Below are 23,740 nucleotides of genomic sequence, written 5' to 3' on the forward strand. Positions count from 1 at the left end.
TTAGTCAATTAGCTAATATTTTTATTAGATTTTTCTAGTATGTGGCTTTAGACTGGCCCACATTTATCTCTCCCTCTGTGGTAACTATGATAACTAAAAACATGCCCAAGTCATATAGTTCACAAGTGGCAGTGAATGTCTAACTCAATTTTAAGGGTACAAGAGAAAAGAAACTCCATGGACCCTATGAAGAAACAGCCCTTGGGCCAATAGTAGTTCTCAACAAGGGACAGTACCTCCTTTCTAATGGACATTTGGAAATGTTTAGTGGCATTTTTGTTGTCACAGTGACCAGGATAAGGAGAGGTGCTCTTGTAATTTATTGCCTAGGGGCCAGTGCTTAACACTGAAGAATTATGCTGCCCAAAATGGCAATAGCATTCGTGAGAAACAGTGGAATTGGTTGACTGAAGTATTGAAAGGTGCCCTCTTTGGAAGATGGAGGGTGGCAGAAATCTTAGAATGGAAATTGGGAAAGAGAATACAAGATGAAGGAAGTCTATGGACCCCCCTCTTTCCCTGGGACTCTGCGTACGTGGAGTGGAGCCAGAGAATCAAGGACACATGATGTGGGCACCTGATGGAGCCAGTGTTAGTCAGTGCAGGATTCCTAACAGGCAGATCAGGCTCCAGCACACACTGTCATTTTGTGTAAGTCAGCAGAGTTTCTTGGGAATCCTGCCTTTGAAATTCTGTGTTACCTAACATTCTCTTGTGGTCAGTCCTACTTAATACAGGAGCTGGAGTGGGCCAGTGAGTCGTGGTAAAGAGTACCAGAATTGTCGAGGAGTTCAAAACCTGGTTCCTCCGCTCAGAATTACTTAACCTCCCCGGGCATCAGTTTGATTAACTGTTAAATTTGCTTCTGTCTCAAAAGAAGTGGAATGGCCTACTAAGTCTGTCATTCCCTTCAGAAGTTACTGACCTGGTACAGTTACTGATGCTGTAATTCAAGTGTTGAGCATGAAAGGAATCTGAATTATTAGATTCAGATTGGCTTGACTCTTTTAAAAGTATCATCTTGACTGCATCCCAGATTTCCAGCCATGCAGACTATTTACAATTTTTCCAACTACTGAAGTAGCAAGTTAAGTCACACCTGACTCCTCCCTCACATAAGCCCAAGACATTCTAGCTGAGAAGAAAAGACCAAGCTGCTGTTGTAACATTAGAAGTAGCCATAGCACCACTAGTGCAAACAAATGCTAAATTAATTTTCTTCTTATTGTTAGGTGCTGTTGAATTGGTTTCACTCTTAGCAACCCTGTGTACAACAGAAAGAAACAAAGCCTGTCCTGTGCCATCCTCACAGTCATTGCTACGCTTGAGCCCGTCCTTATAGCCACTGTGTCAGTCGATCTCATTGAGGGTCTTCCCCTTTTTCACTGACCCTCTACTAAATTAATTTAAATTCATACAAATCAACATGGTATTCCATTCACTTATGGTAGAGTATGAAGTAGTTAATTAATAGGGGGGAAGGTAGGTTAATAGTTGATTGAGTAATGATCAGAAATACATAAAATATAATTTTCCCCTGATTAGAAATTTGTTTTACTGGAAGAAAAGGAAGGGACAAACATTTATTGAGCTTGGTAAATTACATACTTTCTCTACCTTAAGGGGAGTCAGTTCTTAGAGCTTCCCTAATTATTATGCAAGTAACCTTTGAAAACAATTTTCATGTGATTTAACGTATTTCATGTTATAAACACTTGTATGTAAAGTCTTAAGATACGTGCTTCAATGTCAGATTTCAGGGGAGACACAGTGTTAGCATAGGCGGAGCAAACCCTGAGGATATCTGAATTGATTTCTGTTTTTTAAACATGGTATTGAAGAGGAAAAACCACAAGAGTGAAACATGTTCCTTTTTTTCTATTCAGTATTATCCAACCAAAGTAAAACATTAGAAAAAGTAAACTTCTAAATAGTGAGCATAATACCTTTTGTGCAGGAGAGTTTATAGTTTGAGATGTTTCCCATCAGATTTGTAGAAACAAATCTTTCTAACAAATGATTAAAGTTCAAGTCTCAGACCTAAAGTATTAAATAAAAAAGGTATTATATAAAATATAGTGTAATTTTTCTGATAGTATAAATTTTGATTGATGGGTAGCGGTAATGATTTCCACATTTTATCCCTGTGTGACCTTTAACTCCTAGTTAATGCTGAAAACTAACTGAAATATTCTTGGGACTGTTTCTTCTATTTTGGGGACCTAAAACTAACAGGAAGGAAGTTTATTCTTACAGTTTGGAGGCTTTAAGTCCAAGTTCAAAGAGTCAAGCTCTAGGGGCTGGGTGAAAGCCCCTCAGCCTTGGGCTTCAGCTCTGCCTCCAGCTTCTGGCCCACTGAAGCTGGAGGCTTTTCTTCACTAAGACAGCTGCTGGCTGCTGAGGCTCCCAAGCCCAAAGTTGACAAGTAACAAGGCACAGTCCTGAAATTACCAAATCACACAGCAGGCCATTAATTCAAGTCCATTTTAAGTCCCAAGGTCGGCAGAGCATGGCAGGCTGCTGAACAACGACACAGCTACATGCAGGGTTCAAGATGCCATAAGCTAGAGACCATTCCCAAGGCTTCTCCTTATATACAGGAAGCAGACCACATTCCAAAGGCAGCTACTCAGCTGCTTTTGGTAGATCCCACCATGGAGTTGATTGCCAGTCTCATCATGGGGAATAACTACCACCAGCTGCTGAGCCTCTCAGTCAGGCCCAGCCAAGTTGACACACAAACATAACTACCACAGTGCCTAAGGCATTTGACTGCTAACCAGAAGGATGGTGGTTCAAACCCACCAGCCACTCCACAGAAGGAAGACTGGGCAATCTACTTCCATAAAGATTTACCACCTCAGAAACCCAAAGGAGGTTTGCCATGAGTCGGAATCGACTTGATGGCAGTGAGTTTGGTTTTTTTAGTTTTAAACTAACAAGAGCCCTGTTGGTACGGTGGTTATAACATTTGGTTGCTAACCAAACGGAGGGCAGTTTGAACCCACCAGCTGCTTCCTTAACGATTACAGCCTTGGAAACCCTATGGGGGCAGTTCTGCCCTGTCCTGTAGGTTCACTATGAATCAGAATCAATGTGATGGCAGTGGGTTTGGGTTTGGATTTTTAAATTGAGAAAACCTTTAAGTCTTTTCTTACCGATCTCAGATTATGAACATTAAGAAAAATTCTTTGATTTCAATTTCTTCCAGCCTGTTCTGTATAATTGGAAAGTAAGTCTGAGGAGTAGCAGCAATTTTCTTTGCCCCAGGGAGGCAGATTGTATCAACATATCTAGGAAATCTCAGAAGTTTAGGAGCTGGGTAATAAAGTATAATGTGAGTGAGGGAATCAGCACGGGCTGAGCATCATTTATGTGTATGTTTTTTATTCTGAAAGATTTCAGTTAATGCTGGAAATGGTAGTTTTGAAGCTGCAGACTCACACACATTTTGTTGTCCTAGTACATGTTATATAAAGCTTATTAGCTACATTTAAATTATGTTGCTATTTAAGCAGGTGAATAATTACTATTCTTTTTGAAGCATAAATCCTGAGTAGTTAGCACAAATCCCATTTAAGACAAAATGTCTGCTGCTTTTGTCCCCTTAACTTTGTATCTAGGTGTTACCCTAATTTTTCAGCCAGCCTAGAGACTACAGAAAACACGTGGCTCATAGACCACTATCTGTTCTGGTTGGTACCTGTCTAGAAGGGTTTATGAAACTTGAGTAAAAATACAAGGAGTATTTTTGAGATTACATAGTTGAGAATTCTGAGAAATCAGGATTAGTATTTGATAGAGATTCCTTTTTTAAATGCCTGGACGCAGTTGGTGTATCTTCGAGATGTATTTGGTATTGGTTAATGGATAAAGCTTCCTAAACCTATTTTGTGAAAATGATGTAAGGCCTTCGTGGTTGTTGATAGGTGGATAATTGTAGTCTTCGCCTGTGCCTTCACCTTTCTCTTTACTTAAAAGAACTCAGTCTGACGATGCCATCACAACCTGTTGAGCTTTCATATTCATTCCTTTTTTTCCTGAGCATAAAATGTATTGCAAAGAAGTTACAGACTAAAAATGGCATCTTAAAGTTATCTGCCACATTTTCTGAAAAATTAACTACACACAGTGTTGACTTTTCTCTCTTTTTCTCCTATGCAAAATTGATGGTGGATCTTTTATAGAAGAGTTTCTAAAAGGGAGTTCATTCTATGAAATTGTACTGAAGATGTCCAAAAGGACAGCCACACAGTGTCCAGTCCCCTGCTTTTTGTTGTTGTTTTTTCTGGTGTGGTCTCTTTGTTTTGCTTGGTTGATTCTGTGTATACTCAAATCAGAGAGGGACATACAAATAACAGATCTGTGTCTTCATTTCCAAAAAACACCACTATATAAATAAATTGTCATTAAGGTTCAAGAGAATGAGTGCAGAGCTTATTTTCTCCAAATTGCTTCTACAGAGTAGAGATGTCTCTACCCTTAAAAGTACAGATTTCTGGTGTGATAGAGCCCAGTGGAACCCCTGAGACTATGGCCCCTAGCTGCCCTTCAGATCTGGAATTGAACACACACCTGTGGCTCCTAGCCAAACAAAAGACAGGCATATGAGCTGAACATTTACCTGAGGTAGATAGACTCCTTGGAGAGAGCAATCGTGGGAGAAAGAAGGGCTGTGTATGCACAGGGAGACAGCTCAGGGGGCAGGAGTGCATGGAGGGATGGACACAGGGAAGAGGTAACTATGGGGAAGAAGTGGGAGGGGAGCTGTTGCATTGGGGTAAATTGTAGTCAATGTCATGAGACAAAGTATATATTAACTGTTGTCTGGAAAGTGAATTTGCTCTGTAAACTTTCACCCAAATCACAATTTTTAAAAAAAGTACAGATTTATGTTTGACGAGTAGAGGACAATGCTGACCTCTTATATCACCATCTGTGTTCTTTCTCAGGTGAGACTAAAGACCTTTGAAGAGTTAGTATTTTTTTTTTCAACCATTCTAAATAAACTTGCTCCTTTGCTTTACATCTGTGCTAGATCAGTTACTTGCTGAAAGTCTGAAATAAGAAAACCCCTTAAACTAAGCTGACAAATTGGACTTAAATCTAAATTGCTCTTGTTTCATTATTATTAACTGATATTTTGTGTGATGTTTAATTCAAAATGGGTTACTATTTTGTTTGTTAAAAGTCACTGTCACCTCAAGAGTACATGATAAGTAGGGAAGTCAAGACAACTACAAGATAGAACGGACTGTTCTAAACATGGAAGAAAGCTATAAATTACAGGGTAACCTCAAAGGAAAATGATAAACCTTCACATCAAAAAAAGAGGACCCGCATAAATATTCAACAAATACTAAAACAATAGCAATGAAAGAAGTGATAACACAATTCATAAACAAAACGAGCTCAGCACAGAAAGTTATATGGAACAAAGAAATTGACGCCACGAAAAAGCACATAACAAAAATGAAAGCAACAAATTCATATTTGCTGATAATTACTTATCTGGCAAAGGACTTATCTCTAAGATTTATAGAGGAAGAGTGGATGACCAAACTATGGTACATGCATATAATAGAATGCTATGTAGCACTAAAGAATAAGCTAGAGCCTGCAAAACATGGCATAATATAGATGAACTTGGAGGACATTATGCTGAGTGAAATAGTCGATCACAGAAGGACAAATGTAGTATTAGTTCATTGTTGTGGAGGGTCAAGGAAAGGTTTATACATGGAGGGAAACTTTCTTTGTTGGTTGCCAGGAGTGGGAGGGAAGGGGATGGGAGGGAACACTGCCAAAAAAAAAAAAAAAGAAAGAAATGCAGCGACTCATGTCACTTTAGTTTTGTATATTTCAGTGTACAAAAATTGTATTTAAATAAAATCCATTTTAAAAAAGGAAAAAAATGAGCAGTTGACATACAATACTGCATTGTCAGTGAAGGCAAACATTGATACACAGGTGGATAGATGGGTGAACAGGCTGAACTATTAGGTAAAAAAAAAAAAGAGTACGTGATAACCATTTTGCAATTTGTATTAACTGCCTGGCCTTACTGATTTGTCTACTTTACTTGGCTTTTTTTTTTTCCTATTAGAGGGTATCTTTGAAATTATTGGGTCAAACCACAAGAAACTGCCTTTCTCAGTCAAAAAGAGTCAAATATTAGTGGTTTTAAGGTTTACCCTGGGTGTTTTGTAACAGACCACTTAATCTCTGTGGTTCACCTGGTCACTGTCAAAATTAGTTGACTTTTCTCCCAGGCAATAGTCTTGACTCTCCCACTCAGTCTTCTGGTTACCAGTGATGATTACAATTTTACTGCTCAGTATGAGCTTACTAGAAGAACTACACCCAGTCCTCACTTAATGATACAGTTAGGTTCCAAAGACCAGGTCATTAAGCCAAGGCCTGCATTATGTAAAACTGGAGGATTTTTTTATTTCCTCCTTTCTATTTTCAGGCCAACCATTTGTTTTTTATTTTGTTTTGTTTTTTATTTAGAAAATACAATCATAGAAATAATATCAGCTAAGATTTAGTGTTTTATAAGTAAACGCTTCTAATGAAATATTCAAAGACCTGGAGTTAGAAAACCGGAAGGGAAGAACACGCTTGGCATTTCTCAGGCTCAACGAACTAAAGAAAAAATTCAAGCTTTAATCAAGTTGCAATATTGAAGGATTCTATGGGCAAAATATTGAATGATGCAAGAAGCATCAAAAGAAGATGGAAGGGATACACAGAGTCACTGTACCAAAAAGAGGTCAATGTTCAGCTATTTTAGGAGGTAACATATGATCAGGAATGAGTGGTACTGAAGGAAGAAGTACAAGCTGCACTGAACAAGGCTACAGAAATTGATGGACTGCTGTTCTGGTTACCTAGTGCTGCTCTAACAAGAATATACTACAAGTGAATGGCCTTAAAAAACAGGAGTTTATTCTCTAACAGTTTGGAGGCTTTAAGTCCAAGTTCAAAGTGCCAGGCTCTAGGAGCTGGGTGAAAGCCCCTCAACCTTGGAGTCCAGCTCTGCCTCCAGCTCCCAGCCCACTGGAGCTAGAGGTGTTTCTTCACTCAGACAGCTGCTGGCTGCTGAGGCTGAGAAGCCCAAGGTTGACAAATAAAAAGTCATAGTCCTAATGTTACCAAACCACATGACAGGCCATTAATTCAAGTCCATTGTAAGTCCCAAGGTCGGCAGAGCATGGCAGGCTGCTGAACAATGACACGGCTACAAGCAGGGTCCAAGCGTGCCATAAGCCAGAGACGATTCCCAAAGCTGCTGCTTATATACGGGAAGCAGACCACATACCCAAAGGCCGCTACTCAGCTGCTTGTGGTAGATCCCACCATGGAGTTGATTGCCAGTCTCATCTACCACCAGCTGCCCAGCCACTGAACCAGGGCCAGCTAAGTTGACACACAAACATAACTACCACAAGTACCCATTGAGATGTTCCAGCAAACAGATGCAGCCCTAGAGGCACTCACTCATTTATGCCAAGAAATTTGGAAGACAGCTATCTGGCTCACTGATTGAAAAAGATTGACATTTGTGCCCATTCCAAAGAAAGGTGATCCAGTGGGATGTGGAAATTATTGAACAGTATCATTACTATCACACAGAAGTAAAATTTTGCTGAATTCAAAAATGGTTGCATCAGTATATTTGACAGGGAACTTCCAGAAATTCAAGCTGGATTCAGAAGAGTATGTGGAATGAAGGATATACTTGCTGATATAAGATGGATCTTGGCTGAAAGCAAAGAATACCAGAAAGATGTTTACCTGTGTTTTATTGTCTATGCAAAGGCATTTGACTGTGTGGATCATAACAAATTATGGATAACATTTGCAAAGAATGGGAATTCCAGAACAGTTAATTGTGCTCATGAGAAACCTGTACATAGACCAGAAGGCTGTCGTTCAAACAAAATAAGGAAATACTAAAGGGTTTAAAATCAGGAATGGTGTGTATTGGGGTTGTATCCTTTCACCATACTTATTCAATCTATATGCTGAGCAAATAATCTGAGAGGCTGGACTGTATGAAGAGGAACATGGCATCAGGATTGGAGGAAGACTTGTTAACAACCTTCAGTATGCAGATGACACAACTTTACTTGCTAGAAGTGAAGATGACTTGAAGCACTTACTGATGAAGATCAAAGACTACAGTCTTCAGTATAGATTATACCTCAACATAAAAAATCCTCACAACTGGACCAATAAGCAGTGTCACAATAAATGGAGAAAAGATTGAAGTTGTCAGGAATTTCATTTTACTCGGATCCACAATCAACACCCATGGAAGCAGCAGTCAAGAAATCAGTCGACATACTACACTGGGAAAATCTGCTACAAAAGACCTCTTTGAAGGGTTGAGTAAAGATGCCACTTTGAAGACTAAGGTGCCTGTGGCCCAAACCATGGTATTATCACTCACCTCACATGCATGCATGGGAAAGCTGGACAATGAATAAGGAAGACCAAAGAAGAGTTAATGCCTTTGAATCGTGGTATTGGCCAAGAATACTAACAATGGACTGCTTAAAGAATTAACATATCTGTCCTGGAAGTGCAGCTGGAATGCTCCTTGGAAGTGAGAATGGCCAGGCTTCATCTCACCTCCTCCTTTGGTCATGTTGTCAGAAGGGACCATTCCCTGGAGAAGGATGTTATGCTTGGTAAAGTAGTGGGTCACTAAAAAGGGGGAGACCCCTAACAAGGTGGATTGACATAGATGGGCTCAAGTATAGCAAGGATTGTGAGGCTGGTGCAGGATTGGGCAGTATTTTGTGCTGTTGTACATGGGATCAGTATGAGTTGAAGCTGTCTCGACAGCACCTAAAACAATGACAACAAAGATTTACTGATGTGCTCATCACTGTGACAAGTGCATTTATGGATTATTCCTCTGTGGAGAAGATACAGGAGCCTGGAGGAGACAGAGTTGGATAAGGCTAGGCTATGTGACTGGAGGGCCCATGCCTTAACACTTCACCTTCCGCCTGTGCTGGTCAGAGCTTTCCTTGGGGAGCTGCCTTTAGGAATCCACTCCCAGCCTTGTAAGCCCTGCGTTCAGGATCTGGAGCCTACTCTGCCATCCAGCTTGGCAAGTCACCAGGCTCTGAATTTCCTGCAAGGGTGCTGGGAGCTGGGCCACACACATCTGAAGTGCAGCTTCAGGCCTAGTTCAGCTCACTTTGGGATGTCATTAAATTAATACACATTTCTTCCAAGCACCCTCTCCCAAGCTTCTTTCCTCTGTTCCCTCACACACAGCAATTTTGAGCTGCAGGGCATCAGGCCACACAGCTAGGAACCCAGAACAGGTGCCCACTGGCTCTGTTTTGCCTGTGCCGCACGCCTTGGCCACAGAAGAGTCTGGCTCCGCATGGCCGCTGGACACATTGCCTCCACCTGGCAAGAGGAAACAGGAGGCACAGGCAGTATGGCCCAGCTTCCCAGAGACCCTCTTCAAGGGAGAGGATGCTCTGCAGCCACTGTCGCCATGCTGGCCAACATGCCTGCCACCTGGTTAACAAGTATAGCGTTATCGTAGATTCTTTACTATTATCATAAATGCAAAGTGTTAGGTGACGAGATAGTCTGTAAGTGAAGAGGTAGTGTACTTCTCCTTTGCCTCATGTTCACTCTGTGTCTCCTGAAGCTGTCACTCACCCACCCACCTTTACCCCATGCACTTGTCATTAAGAGCTGTTGAAAATGTAAAGTACAGATACTGTTGCCCAGTAAAGAGTTACACTTTAAAATTTGAAAACTAAAAACTTTCTTGGCATGATGTAGAAGAGAAAGCTTTGGACTGGAGTCAGAAGATCATATGCCTCATACTAAATAAAAGATGAAGGAGAAAGTAATTGAACATCTCTGGGCCTGTTTCTTTATGTGTGAAGTGTAAATAGTGCTTTCTCTTACTATCCACCTAAAGCCATCAGGAACAAATCAAGTTGAGCTGTTAATTGCTAGTTACTGTAATTCTTTTCTTATTTGGTCATGACTGTATGACTGGGATGTTTATATACGTATTTAGGAGAGAGTTTTTTTTAATCTAAACTGCATAGCTGCTGCTCAAATAATTTATTTGAGAAGAATCAGCACAAGGCTGGTGCCTATGAGGTGGAGGTTACAGATGTTCCAAATGTCCAACTCTTCCAAATCATACCACTCTAGCATCTCTCACATCAGCTACTCCTCCCCTCAGTACTTTGCCTCCGTCGTAGGGTTCCGCGTTTCACTGTAACATCTCATAGAACTCACCAACCGCGAAGGAAATGACTCAAGCAGTGGAAGAGGAAGGCAGGCAAGTCCCAAATCTCTGGGTCAGGGTGTCAGTCTAGAGGATTCTTTTCACTTGTGGTTACAGTGGGTGACAAACCTACTTTGGCAGGTCAGATGACTGGCTGCTGTCTCAAGCCCCAGGAAGTGGGAGTGAGATGATGACAAACCTGGTGCAGGATCCAGAGTGAGAGCGTGACCTTTGCCAGAGCATTCATATGTGCCCTCAGGGAAAGTTGGGCTCCTGACTTGAAACACACCCTCTCATAAGGCAGGACTGAGGTACATCCCACCCTAATCCTGCCTCAGTAACATAACAGACAACTCAGTCCAAAATGGGACCATAACTACAGGCGTAGAGGCTAGGGTTTTCAATCACAAGATGGAGAATGGTGGGTGGAAGGGCCATATTAAGCAATTCACTGCACTGAAGCTGCCAAAACGAAGATTGATTCTCTCAACACTGATGTCCGTTCAACAGGTGGGATGAATAGAATTCATAAGCAGCTGGTGGGTTTGAACCACAACCTTCTGGTTAGCAGTCAAATGCCTTAGGCATTGAGCTACCAGAGCTCCTTAAGAAGGGATGTCTCGAGTGCTAAATTAGGTGGTATGGCTGAAATGTTTGAGGGTGCTGTAGTGCTTCAAGTATTAGTTATTAAACTTTATTTTCTAAATTATTATAAGACTTGTGATCAACACCTAGTATGGCAGAATACAAAGCAAGATAGCAGATGTGGTCCCAACTTGGGTCTTAAGTCTTAAGACCAATAATATTAATGTTCTAAGTTTGAAAAAAAAAAAAACAACAACCCTATTTATATTTATTGAGGAGCTCTGGCATAGTACCTAAGGCATTTGACTGCTAATCGGAAGGCTGGTGGTTCAAACCTCAGAAGGAAGGTTCGGCAATCTGCTTCCATAGTGATGTCACCTCAGAAGCCCAAGGAGGGGTTGCTATGAGTCAGATCCGACTTGATCTTGGCAGTGGTTTTTGTGGTTTATACTTATCGGTATTTATAGTCTGTGTAATTCATTGTGCCAAGATATTTTAGGTTGGAAATGGAGAGATAAAGCCGAGGACTGATTAGACAGAACAGAGATCAAGAAGATCACTGCCCCATTCTTGCTGCTTTTTCTCAGTGTTTTCTTTTCCTGCTCCATGGTTGTCCAGGCAAAGAGTGTGTGCAGCAGTTAGCTGAGAACACCAGCTATTTCAGGAGACGCCTGAAAGAGATGGGTTTCATCATCTACGGAAATGAAGATTCTCCAGTGGTGCCTTTGATGCTCTACATGCCAGCCAAAATCGGGTATGTGTTGTAGACCACGGACTGGTTTCTTGCTGGACTATAGGTAGCTGTGATATGAGACGACGGGTTGTGGCCTTGGTTAGGGAAAAATGTCTTGGTCTCATTATGTTAAAGCTTCCTTTGCCAGATAATGCTATCGATTAAATAGTGGATTCTCAATTGCAAAATTTGGTGACTTGGTATTCTCTCATTAAACATTTGAGTATATGGCACAGGCACTGTTCTAGCGGAGTAGACAAAACACAAAACTCCGAGTCCTAGTGGAGCTTTACCCTCTGGTAAGGCTGCAGTCAGATGGACAGTAAAAGCAGTGAATCATGCAGTGTGTTAGAAGATTCACTATGAGGAAAAATAGAGCAGGTGGGAACATTGGGAGTCCCTGTGAAAGAGGAGCTTATGATATTAAATAAGACAATGAGGGTGGGCCTCCTTGGGATTGGGCTTCTGAAAAAGTGACATTTGAGCAAAGACTAGAAGGAGCTGAGAGGGTCAGCCATTTGGGAAAAGATGCATCCATGCAAAGGCCGTAACACAGAAACCAGCTTGTTGGTCAGAGAATAGTCAAGAGGTCAGTGGAGCTGGAGTGTGCCCAAGGGGAAGTAGCGGTCTGTGGGGTCACAAGGTTACATCGGGGTATATTATTGGACACTTACCAGATGTGCATATTATACTAGCGGTTTCGGTTTATGCGAGACATATATTGGGAATGCTTACCCTGGAATAGCTTTCAATGTCTTTGAAAAGACCATGTGTATAGTGAAACCAAAAGACATTTGAAAAGCCAGTGTGAAGAAATATAACTTCATGAAAAATGATTATATGCAGAATTACATAGGAGATGGGGAATAAAGGAATGTCTTCTTAGAACACAACAGGTAAAAAAGGCTTTTTTTTTTTTGTAATGGAATTTAAATTTGGGAGCCTGGAGGTATGGTGATTCCAAAGATAGTAAGGAAGGAATTGGGAAAAGGTGCTTACTGAGGGGAAAGTTCAGTTTTCAAAGTCATATGGGCAAACGGCAGTATGGCCTTCAGAGTACAGTAGAAATGTGTCAAAGCAGAGGTGTAGGTTTCCCTTGCTCTTCTTTAAATGGAATTGTCATACATAAACTTGAGGGATTATTGGCCCTGGCGGACTCACTCTGTCTAATCTGGGGTCCCTGAGTGGCACCAACAGGTAAGCATCTGACTACTAGCTGAAAGGTCAGAAGTTGTGCAGGTCTGCCCAGCGGCACTTCAGAACAAAGGGCCTGGCCGTCTGCTTCTCACCAGCCATTGGGACCCGTGTGGAGCACCCTTCCACTCTGACCCACAAGAAATCAACATGAGTTGGAGTCCACTCAGTGGCACCGGTGGCCTGGTGTCTAATCTGTCTACACAGGTGAACTGACCATGAGTTAAGATTTAGTGAGGGTGAAGATTTGGAAGCTCTAGAATTGGGATAAGGCATTAGATCATTTGAGAGCACGGGCTAAAGATACAGGGTGTTCAGGCCTGTTCCTAGCACGAAGGAGAGAGAGGTACACTGAAGATGTCTGGCACTGAGAGGATGAGGAACCCTCTGAGAGCTCCTTTGAAAAGGCTGGCATTGATAAATGCTGAATGTACAGAGTTTTGTTTGTTTGTTTGTTTGTTTTGTTTTTAATTCAGCTTAAGGGAAAAGGTTTTTTAAAAAGGTAAGATACATCAACCAGGAAAAGACAAACAACTTAGTTCAGTAAATAGCAAAATTTACATGGAAGTTAGATTTGTGTTATTTAGATAAGATACAGATATGGAATAAAGATGCATAACATCAATTTGGCTTATGGCAGGGACTTTAATCAAGAATTGTGTCATCTGCATGGTCACAGGGGACATCAAGCTCAACTGGCAGAACACTACTACACAAAAACATTGTTCTACCTCCTACTCAGGGGAGTAACAACTGGGATCTTAAAAGCTTGCAAGTGGCCACCTAAATGCAACGATGGGTCTCTCCTCAGCCAGAGCAAAGAAGAATGAAGAAAACCAAAGACACGTGGAAACAATTAGTCCAAGGGACCGGTACACCATGCAATCCTTAGCCTATACGACTGTGAGACCAGAAGAACTAGATGGTGCCCGGGTACCACTGTCAGCCACTCGGAGGAGAATCTATGTAGGAGATCCTGGGTAGGGTGGGAGAACAATTTGGAACAAAACTCAAAATCATTAAAAAAAAGAAAGTGGGGGGGAAGCAGGTTTGCTGGTCTGATAGAGCCTGGTGGAACCCCTGAGACTATGACCCCTAGCTGCCCTTCAGGTCTGGAATTGAACCCACAACTGTGGTTTCTAGCAAACAAAAGACAGGCATATGAGCTGAACATGTATGTTAGGTAGATACACTCCTTGGAGAGATCAATCATGGGAGAAAAGAAGGGCTGTGTATGCACAGGGAGATAGTTCAGGAGGCAGGAGTGCATGGGAGGGAAAGACACAGGGAAGAGGTAACTGTGGGGAGGAAGTGAGAAGAGAGCTGTTGCACTGTGGGAGATTGCAGTCAATGTCATGAGACAAAGTATATGTGAGCTGCTGTATGAAAATGAATTTGCTCGGTAAACTTTCACCCAAATCACAATTTAAAAAAAAAAAAAAAAAGGTGTCATCTGGATAATTCACTGCTGAAGCCAAGGGATGAGCTGGTCTAACAAACACCAAAAGAAGCCCTAAATTTGAAAGGCAGCTTTGCGCCCTAGATGATTAGACAAATTGTCTGGCCTGGAAAGCTCATGCCAGTTGGCCATCCTGTCCAAAAAGATGCCCATGTTACGCAAGAGCCCTTATGTCCTTAAACTGCCAAGCCCATCATTTCCGGGACCAGACTTTAATGCAAGTTCATTGGGAGCTTATGGCCACAGTTGTATCAGGAATGCTCTTTAGGCCAGTCACACTGATGATTGGTCTCTGCCAACTATATTCTTTCACTTTTGTGGGGGAAACATTTGGGATAAGACCACCTAAGGATTGACTAAAAGAAGTTTTTGTGAACCGTCCATTTTAACTTTAGGAGAAGTTAGAGGGAATTCCTAATAGAAGTCTCCAGTGACTGCATCACCAGCATCCAGATCATTCAAGACAGTAAGACCTTGGTACTATGCACTTCTTGGCTTATTTCTCTTATTTTCCTTTGCAGCGCCTTTGGACGGGAGATGTTGAAGCGGAACATTGGTGTGGTGGTGGTGGGATTTCCTGCCACCCCTATTATTGAGTCCAGAGCCAGGTTTTGCCTATCTGCAGCTCATACCAAAGAAATACTTGATACTGTAAGTAGACACTTCTGCCTTGATATAAATATGCCTTACATTGACAGGCCTTTATATCAGATGAGATCAATCACATGTTGATGCTGATGCTCTTGAAGCACCTGGGAAATGACTGGTCAAACGGAGCTGCTACAGCGCTGCTTACAGTTTCTGGCACTGCCCAGCGGGCCCTGCATGATCAGGGCCATGCAGAACTCGCTGGCTTCATCTTGTTCCACTCTTCCTCTCATTATGGACACTACAACTGTCCAGTTCTCTTCGCACTCTAACCTTTTTGTAGGTGGTTGTTCTGCCTGTAGCATTTTCTCTCTTGAGCCTCCTCTCCCCTTTGCCTGGATGGCTCCTACTTTTTTTTTCCCCTAGATTTTATTTTTGTTGTTGTTGTTGTTGAGAATATGCACAGCAAAAGATATACCAGTTCAACAGTTTCTACATGTACAGTTTAGTGACTCTGATTACATTCTTCAAGTCACCATTGTCACCCTCCTTTTCTGAGTTGTGCCTCCTTCATCAACATAAACTCACTGCTCCCTAAGGTTCCTATCTAGTCTTCAAGTTGCTATTTCAATTTAATCCCTTATAGGTAGCTCTTAAAAGAGCATAATGCTCAAAGACAGACCTTTTTTACTAGTTAAGCTGAACTATTGTCCAGTTTTAAGAAGATTTCAGGGGTTATTTTTGGTTTAAGGTCTAAAGATTATCGCAGGACAATAGCTTCAGGGGTTCATCCATCCTCCGTGGTGCCAGAAAGTCTAGAATCCATGAGAATTTGAAATTCTGTTCTGTGTTTTCCCTCTTTTGGTAAGGATTCTTCTATGGTATCTTTGTTCAAAATGTTCAGTAACAGTAGCCAGGCACCATCCAGTTCTTCTGGTCTCATGGCAAAGCAGTTGTTCATGGAGGCAATTAGCCACACATTCCCTGTTCTCCCCCTAATCCTGACTCTCCTTCTTCCTCTGTGCTCCAGGTGAATAGAGACTACTTGTTGTTCCTTGGGTGGCTGCTAGCAAGCTTTTAAGACCCCAGGCACTACGCAGTGAAACAGGAGGTAGAACAGAGGCACTAAGCATGTTATTAGGAGCTCTGGTAGTGTAGTACCTAAGGCACTTGACTGCTAACCAGAAGGCTGGCGGTTCAATCCCACCAGCCACTCCTTGGAAGGAAGGTTGGGCAATCTACTTCCGTAGTGATACCGCTTTAGAAACCCAAGGAGGGGTCGCTATGAGTTGGGTCTGACTCGATGGCACATAACAACAACAAGAAGCATGTTATTAGGTCAGTTAGCTGGGATATCTTGTTTGTAATGAATAAGTCATTGGTCTTACAAAATTCTATTATGCGTTCTCCAGCGTTATTTCTATCACCAAGGCCATATTTTCCAACTACCGGTGATTCGTCTTTGTTTCCAATCACCAGTGATAATCAACACATCTTGATTTCATGTTTGGTCAATTTCAGACTGCAAAAGTTGGTAGAAATCTTCAATTTCCTCATTTTTTACTTTGGTGGTTGGTGCATAAATTTGAAGAATAATAATATTAATTGGTCTTCCTTCTAGGCATATGGATATTATCCTATGACTGACAGCATTTCTTATGTAATCCAGGATTCTAGGTAGATACCCAAGAGAATTGAAAACATATGACCAAATAAAAACTCCGGCACATGGCATTCTTCATAATAGTCGAACAAGTGGAAACAGTCCAGATGTCCATCAACTAAAGAATGAGTGAACAAAATATGTTATAGCCATACAGTGGCCATAAAAAAAAGTATAAAGTACTGATCCACAGTACAAAATGGATGAACTTTGAACACATTGTACTAAGTCAAAGAAGCCAGACCCAAAAGGCCACATATTGTATCATTGTATAATGGTCCTCATTATTTGCAGAAATTTTATTTGCAAATCCTCCTACTTGCTAAAATTTACTTGCAATCCCAAAATCAATACTTGCCCCAGATTTTTAGTCATTTGCAGACATGCACAGAGCAGTGAAAAATTCGACTTGCCCAACACATTCACAGCTGATGACATCTAACAAGGTGATCTCAGCCCCCTTTGTTTCAGCGCTCATACTGTAAACAAGTGTCATTTTTGCAGTCTGCTTAATGCTACTTTTTTTGTGCTTTTTGTTGGTTGATTTCACTGTTTAAGAATGACCTCAAGCGAAGTGCTGTTTGTGTTTCTATGTATAGAAGGCTGTGATGTGCCTTACAGAGAAAAAAAGTGTATTTGATAAGTTTCATTCACGCATGCGTTATATTGCTATTGGCCGTGAGTTCATTGTTAATGTGAATGAACAATATGTGCTAAATAAGGTTTATATAAAACAGGGTTGTGTTTTGATCAGCTGGCAAAAATGACTAGAGGCTTGAAGGAACCTAACCCTGTATATCCCCTTGGAGCGGTGGTTCAGTATCTGCTAATTAGTGTTTGCAGCAACTTTATAGAACATAGTTACTGTGTATAATGAGAACTGACTGTATATGAAGTAGCCTGAATAGGGAGATCCGTAGGTCCAGAAAATAGATTAATGGTTGCCAGGCCTAGAAGGAGGGAGAAACGGGGAATGGCTGCTAATGGGGTATACAAATGTTATAAAATTAAGTGTTGATAGTTACCCTCTCAGTGAATATACTAAAAGCTACTGAATCGTCACTTGTTTCCCTAAAAATCCATCTTACCCTTTTATCCAGAGGTTCAGTGTAGGTTGTTGTTATAAATGGTGATACATGTAATGCTTCTTTATTTGTAGTCTAATTAAATAAACCCAAATGCAATAGCCAGCAGTTTCTAGTTACAATTTTGTATCTTATGTAGATAAAACTACATTGCCTGAATATTTGATATGGGTTCAGAGAAAATCTTGTAATATATAGATCCAGTTGGTCATTGTGGTTTTTTTGAAGTCAGGGTTCATGAGTGTTCTTTCCTTTGTGATCTTAGTAAGTTATGTGCGCTTTTTTTTTTTTTTTAATTTAAAATATCCCATATCAGTAGTAAGGAGCTATGGTGGTACAGTGTTGAATGCTAACCAAAAAGTCAGCAGTTTAAACCCAGCAGCTACTCTGCAGAATGAAAATGAGGCACTCTGCTTCCATAAAGATTAACAGTCTTAGAAACCCTGTCGGGCATTAACGTCTTCCTTGTAGGTGTATGGATATCATCCTATCACTTCAGAACAAATCTTGAAACATTTTCTGTGATGATGAATGCCATGCCATTCCTGTTCAGTTTGTCATTCCCAGCATAGTAGATCATACGGTTGTCGGATTCAAAATGACCCAAATCAGTACATTTCAGCTCACTGATGCCTGGGATATCGATCTTTATGCATTCTATTTCATTTTTGACAACTTCCAATTTTCTGAGATTCATACTTCATACATTCCATGTTCTGTTTATTAATGAATGTTTGCAACTGTTTCTTTCCATTTTGAGTCTTGCCACATCAGCAATGGAGGTCCAAAAAACTTACTCTATCCACAATTAAGATCAGCTCTACTCTGAGGAGGCAGCTCTTCCCCAGTCGTATTTTGAGTGCCTTCTGACCTGAGGGTCTCATCTTCCGGCACTATGTTGGACAGTGTTTCAGGGCTATTCTTTAAGTTTTCCAGTAATATATCAGACAGTGTTTCACTATTACCCATAAGGTTTTCACTGGCCAGTTCTCTGAGAAATGGATGGCCCCTTCCTTCTTCCAAGTCTGTCTTAGTCTGGAAGCTCCACTGAAACCTGTCCTCCGTGGGTGAGCCTGTTGCTATTTGAATACAGGTGGCATAGACCCAGCCTCACAGCAACACGCAAGCCACCACAGTACGACAAACCGACAGACAAGTGGTGGGAGTGCTGAGTGTTCTCTAATAGGCAAAAATGCCGTATTTTTAAGGACTCCAGAGTTTTTGCTCTCATCCATAGACTTCTCCGGGGGTAGGGGGCATCTGGGGTTTAAATCTCTATGTCCGTCCATTACATGTATTTTTCTGAGAAATTCTGAACATACTCCTTTTCCTAAACTGGGACCCTCAGTTTGACTGTCTGTGTGCTCCTTTTACGGAAAAGGTTACTTTGTGACCTGACACTTACCATTTGTGTACTTTTCTATATGTATATTGTACTTCAAACAGTAGTTCATGTATATGTCTTTGAATGAAACTAGGTGAGAATTGATAATTACCTAGCAGTTAGGACCATTAATCAGGGAGAGATTTTTCTATTCATCTTGTACCTTTTTTAAAAGTAAAATATGTACTTTGAAAAACAAAAGAGCAATTTTACAAAAAAGGAATAAAGTTTTACTGAGGTAACTGGAGTTTTGATGGAGTAACAAAACAACTCCTCAGGCTAGGATTTTGGACTTTGAAATGAGACCTTAGTTCAAACCCCAGCTCTGACCTTCACTTACCCCCTCGTGCCCTCCCTGTCTGTTGCCGACCCAGAGTCTCCGTCCAGCAGCTTCTGCCTTTGCTCACTAAGGCCACACAGCAGCCCACTCTGGAGACTCTTGGTGTTGCATCTAGGAAGCACCTTAACTCAGACTTGTCACCAGTTTTCTGGAATACAGGCTGTATGATTTATTAGCAAGAGCAAGTACTGAAATACAAGCAGAGATGGTAAACTGTAGACAGTCTGGATGCAGATTCCTTTTCCTACTACGCATATCACACTTGGGTGAGCCATGCCCTTTATCCCGCAACTTAACTGCTCATAGCCCTTTATTCATGGTTGGCCCGAAGTCCTTGCTCAAAACCCAACTCTTTTCTACAGCTGTACTGCGGTCTGATCTGAGTAAATGCACTAGACACTAAAAGTCCCACCACCAGTAGCCTTACCTGTGATTATTTTTAGAAAAATCAGGAAGTGGGCATGCTTGCACCTACAGGCTATGACTGACCTTCACTTTGTCTTTTGTGTTTTAGGCTTTAAAGGAGATAGATGAAGTTGGGGACCTGTTGCAGCTGAAGTATTCCCGCCGTCGGTTGGTACCTCTCCTGGACAGGCCCTTTGATGAGACTACATATGAAGAAACAGAAGACTGAGCCTTTTTGGTGCTCCCTTAAGGAACCTTCCTCCCCCAGGACAGTGTGTGGCCTTTCTGAGCCAGTTCCAGGAACCACACTTCTGTGGCCATCTCTTGTGAAAGACGTTTCCTCAGCTACTGAAGGTGGCCACCTCCACTTTAAACGGCATTTTGTAAATAGTAAAAAACTCCTTCACATCCTTCCTTTGCTGCATCTCACCTTTAAAAAGAAAGGTGGCTCACTTTGGTTTTTTTCCATTAAAAGTTTTGTTTTATAACTACTCTACTTACGAAATCACGCTACCCCACCCTGTCTCTGGCTAACCATGTAGGCCATTCCCCTTTCCCTTCCACCATGCAGACTTGAGGGGTTCTCCTTCTGGGCCCTTCATGAGATACTGCTGGCCCTCGCCCTGTAGTCTGAGTCACCTGGCCCTCCTCCCTAGCGGGCAAATGCCTTCCACTTACTTCCCACCAAGTTTTAGTTTGCCAGCCTTTGAATCATTATAGAACCTGTCAAGTGATCAACCTAAGTATTCTTTCTTTTGTCTTACTTTTTGCCTTTTTAAAAAATAGAGGAGGAAAAAAATATAGTAACCAGTAACATTGCTGAGAGGCTCGTTGACTAACTCCTGCTGGCCAGGGACTTCCTCCAGCTTTGGTCATGCTCCACTTTGTTCTGGTCACCAAATGTTTTCTTCTTCCACCATCAAATGTTTCTTCATGATGGTCACAGTCTTAGGGTACGTCCAGTGTCTGAACTCTTCACAGGTTCTGACCCTAAGACCCCCCCCCCCCCCCCTACTTAGAACAGGTACTATTTTACAGGCACCCTTTTCTCATCCTGGTCAGACCTCTGTGGTGAAGATGATGGTCACATGTCACTATTTTGTGCACAGAGCTGGCCTGCAGAGTGATGGGCACTCGGAGGTGTGAGGACAAGGGGAAGTGTGGAAAGAATTGATTACTCCTTTCAGGATGCCTGTGCTTTGAGTTTCTTACTGCTTCCCACTTTTCAGAGTGATGACAGCCTCTGCTGGGCCTCTTTCAGGACTTTAACTGAGAAAGGAAGAGCTTGGGAAATCCTCAGAAATCTTTTGTCATGTTCCTGTTCAAGGATTCAAGCTATTAACTTAGCCCTTTTAGAAGAGGACCCATTTAAATAGTACTCTCTTTGATGGCTTTTTTCTTTTCTTTTATTCTTGATTCTGGGGCTTAGCATCTCCCTGTCCTTCCATTCCTTCTTTCATCCTCCATCCCATCTCCCATTTTTCTGAGAATTCTGGCCACATGCCCCTTTCCTAAATTGGAGTCCTCTATTTTGACTTCATCTTCGAAGCATAACAGTATAAAAGGACTTCTTTTGGAAAGCTTTATGCTGCATGACCAAAGAACAAATCTGAAATCACCGTTTTTCCGTTGTTATTTTTCTGTTGGCCAAAGCGTAAGTAAGGAGAACTTTTGGCTTTATCATACCCATCATCAGCTCGTCTTTAGTAGCCATCAGATGGGACAGGGGAGGGCTGTGAACAGAGGGGAAACACTTGGCGTCGAGGTGGTTTTGCGCATCTTATTTTGAAATCACTCCTTGTGTTGGTGATGATTCTCCAGGGCACCTCGCGTGTCACTAAGTCTGCAGACGCACGGGATGGAGAATATTAGCAATACTGCTTGTGAAGTTTTGTTTTCATGTCTTGAGTATAAGTTATCTTTGGTTACTCTCAGCATCTGAGAGCTTTAAGCCCTTGAGATATTCCTGAGTTTCACTTTTTTAAAGAATAGAAAAGGGCAACTCAGAGAACCAAGTAGAGTTGCAGGAAATATATTTAGCATGTACAAGTGGAAGTAAAAAAAAGGAAACTGGTGTAAAATTACTAGTCCTGTAAAATCAAACACATCGCTAACTTTTCCTGCACATCTAGTTCCTCCCATAGAACCACTGCTACAATACCAACGAGCTTTCATTCTGCAGTTAATTGTAATGGTATAAGGTTTGCAAAAGTCCAAAACTTTGATAAGCAAAGAACTTACCTGCTAGTTGTCTTACACTGATATGCATGAAGTGACTGGAAATTAAAATGTCAGTACAGGCACTTAAATCAACATCATCATCACTGCACCAGTGCAAAGTTTTTTTCAGAATAAATGTAGTTAAGCCACAATTTTCTTCTGAAGGGACAAAACTCCCTGATCTACCCAGGACCTCTATACTTTTAGAAGGCAAAGTATTACATATACATTACACATACTGGTTGTCTCTAGACTATAATTGAAATCTAGGATCCATATCATATCACAAGTGTCATTATTTACCCAACTGTTTGGGGAAGTACAAGTATATATAAATACAGTTACTGGGAATGAGTAGAAATCCAGGCATACAATTATTGTTTCGTACACAGTTTAGTATGTGGCCTGATCCGAGAATCTCATGGGATTCAAGTAAGCATCAGTTAATGACTGTTTCTACCAAAACCAATGTTAAGGGTCAGTCAGTGAAGTGTGACTAATCCTCATCACTTTCCCTTTCTCATCAGAATCAGAACAACCTTCTTCCTCAAACACTCATATAAGGGGAACAAAAATATCCCACACACTACTGAGGGCTGTACTTGCCCAATACCCTTTTGGGAGCCAAAGAACTAAACATTCTTCTAATGATTCTCCTTATTCCCTCCCTCCTTTATTTGGCCTTTCTTTGTTTTTCAGTTCTCAGTTTTTAGAATTCTAGCCACAGAAAACTGATCCGTGGTGGTGCCGGGCCTTTGGGGGGGGGGGGTGTCTGTAGATCAGCTCTTGATTCTCCCTGTACACTCAGCTTTACGTGTCAAGAGGAGTCAAGGAGCTTTTTACTTCTTGCCAACCTAAGGAAGCCTTTGAAGAGCTCTGGTGGGGTTAAAGCATTCTATTCCTAACCGTTAAGTTCAGTGGTTGGAACCCACCAGCCTCCACAGAGAAAGATGTGGCAGTCTGCTTCTGTAAAGATTTACAGCCTTGGAAACCCTCTGCAGCAGTTCTGCTGTGTCCTTTTGGGTCATTATGAGTTGAAATTGAGTCTATAGCAGTTGGTTTGGATTTGGGTTTGAAGGGAGCCTATATCAAGTTTCTTTTGACTTAGTATGGTCTGATTTTCTAGTAAAAACCAGGAGGAAAATGGCTTACTTGGGGAAATTTCTTGGCTTCTCAGTGAAGGGAAAAACAAAACAAAACATTATCACCTCTTCACTGCCTCCTGTGTTAACCCTCTTTTCCAAGTTGATGAAGAACTCTGCCCCAGTGATAATGGACAGGGTAACAGTGCAGAACTGGCAGTCATGCCATCAGGCAGTGAAGAAAGAGAATTTGATTCTTGCTTTGTAAGAATTTGTAGGGATGTGGCAAAACACCTAGAGAAACTTAAATACAATTGATGTGCAGGGTTCTGAATGGCCATGATCCAGTCCCTCCATACTCTTCGAGTTCTAGGTAACCCAAAATGGGCTTTAATTTCTGCTTGCTTTAACCTGTGTGGTTTTTAGGAGAGAGAAGAGTGAGTTTCCTTCCACTGCCTACCTTCATGAAGATCAACAATTGTTGAGCGTATCACATCAGTAAAATCAGCTTAGCCTAAAAGGGTTGTGAAGAGAGGTGTGAAAATCAAAGGATTCTTAACGGCTGTTGAGCAGCTGTTTGCTTAAGTGCACTCCTCAGACCTGCAGATGTGCTTTTACCTGCCTCAGATGGAAGTTCAGTGCCAACAGGAATCCTAATCCATTCAGCTACTTAAAACTCCTTCCACTTGGAGAGAAGCACTGTATGAAATGCAGTGTTCA

At 41.5% G+C, this 23,740-nt stretch overlaps 1 protein-coding gene across 1 annotated transcript in view; it reads left to right on the forward strand.

Annotated features, from left to right (window-relative positions):
• SPTLC2 (serine palmitoyltransferase long chain base subunit 2) overlaps positions 1 to 19,947 on the forward strand; it is a 139,958-nt gene extending 120,011 nt beyond the window's left edge. The window contains exons 10-12 of the mRNA XM_007941331.2: positions 11,486 to 11,621; positions 14,775 to 14,904; positions 19,828 to 19,947. Of these exons, the coding sequence (XP_007939522.1) occupies positions 11,486 to 11,621; positions 14,775 to 14,904; positions 19,828 to 19,947 (386 nt within the window). The remainder of the gene's footprint in view (positions 1 to 11,485; positions 11,622 to 14,774; positions 14,905 to 19,827) is intronic.
• Positions 19,948 to 23,740: the final 3,793 nt, after the last annotated feature.

Source organism: Orycteropus afer, unplaced genomic scaffold, assembly GCF_000298275.1.
Source record: "Orycteropus afer afer isolate SDZICR_OR568_19922 unplaced genomic scaffold, OryAfe1.0 scaffold00079, whole genome shotgun sequence".
Taxonomy (NCBI): domain Eukaryota; kingdom Metazoa; phylum Chordata; class Mammalia; order Tubulidentata; family Orycteropodidae; genus Orycteropus; species Orycteropus afer.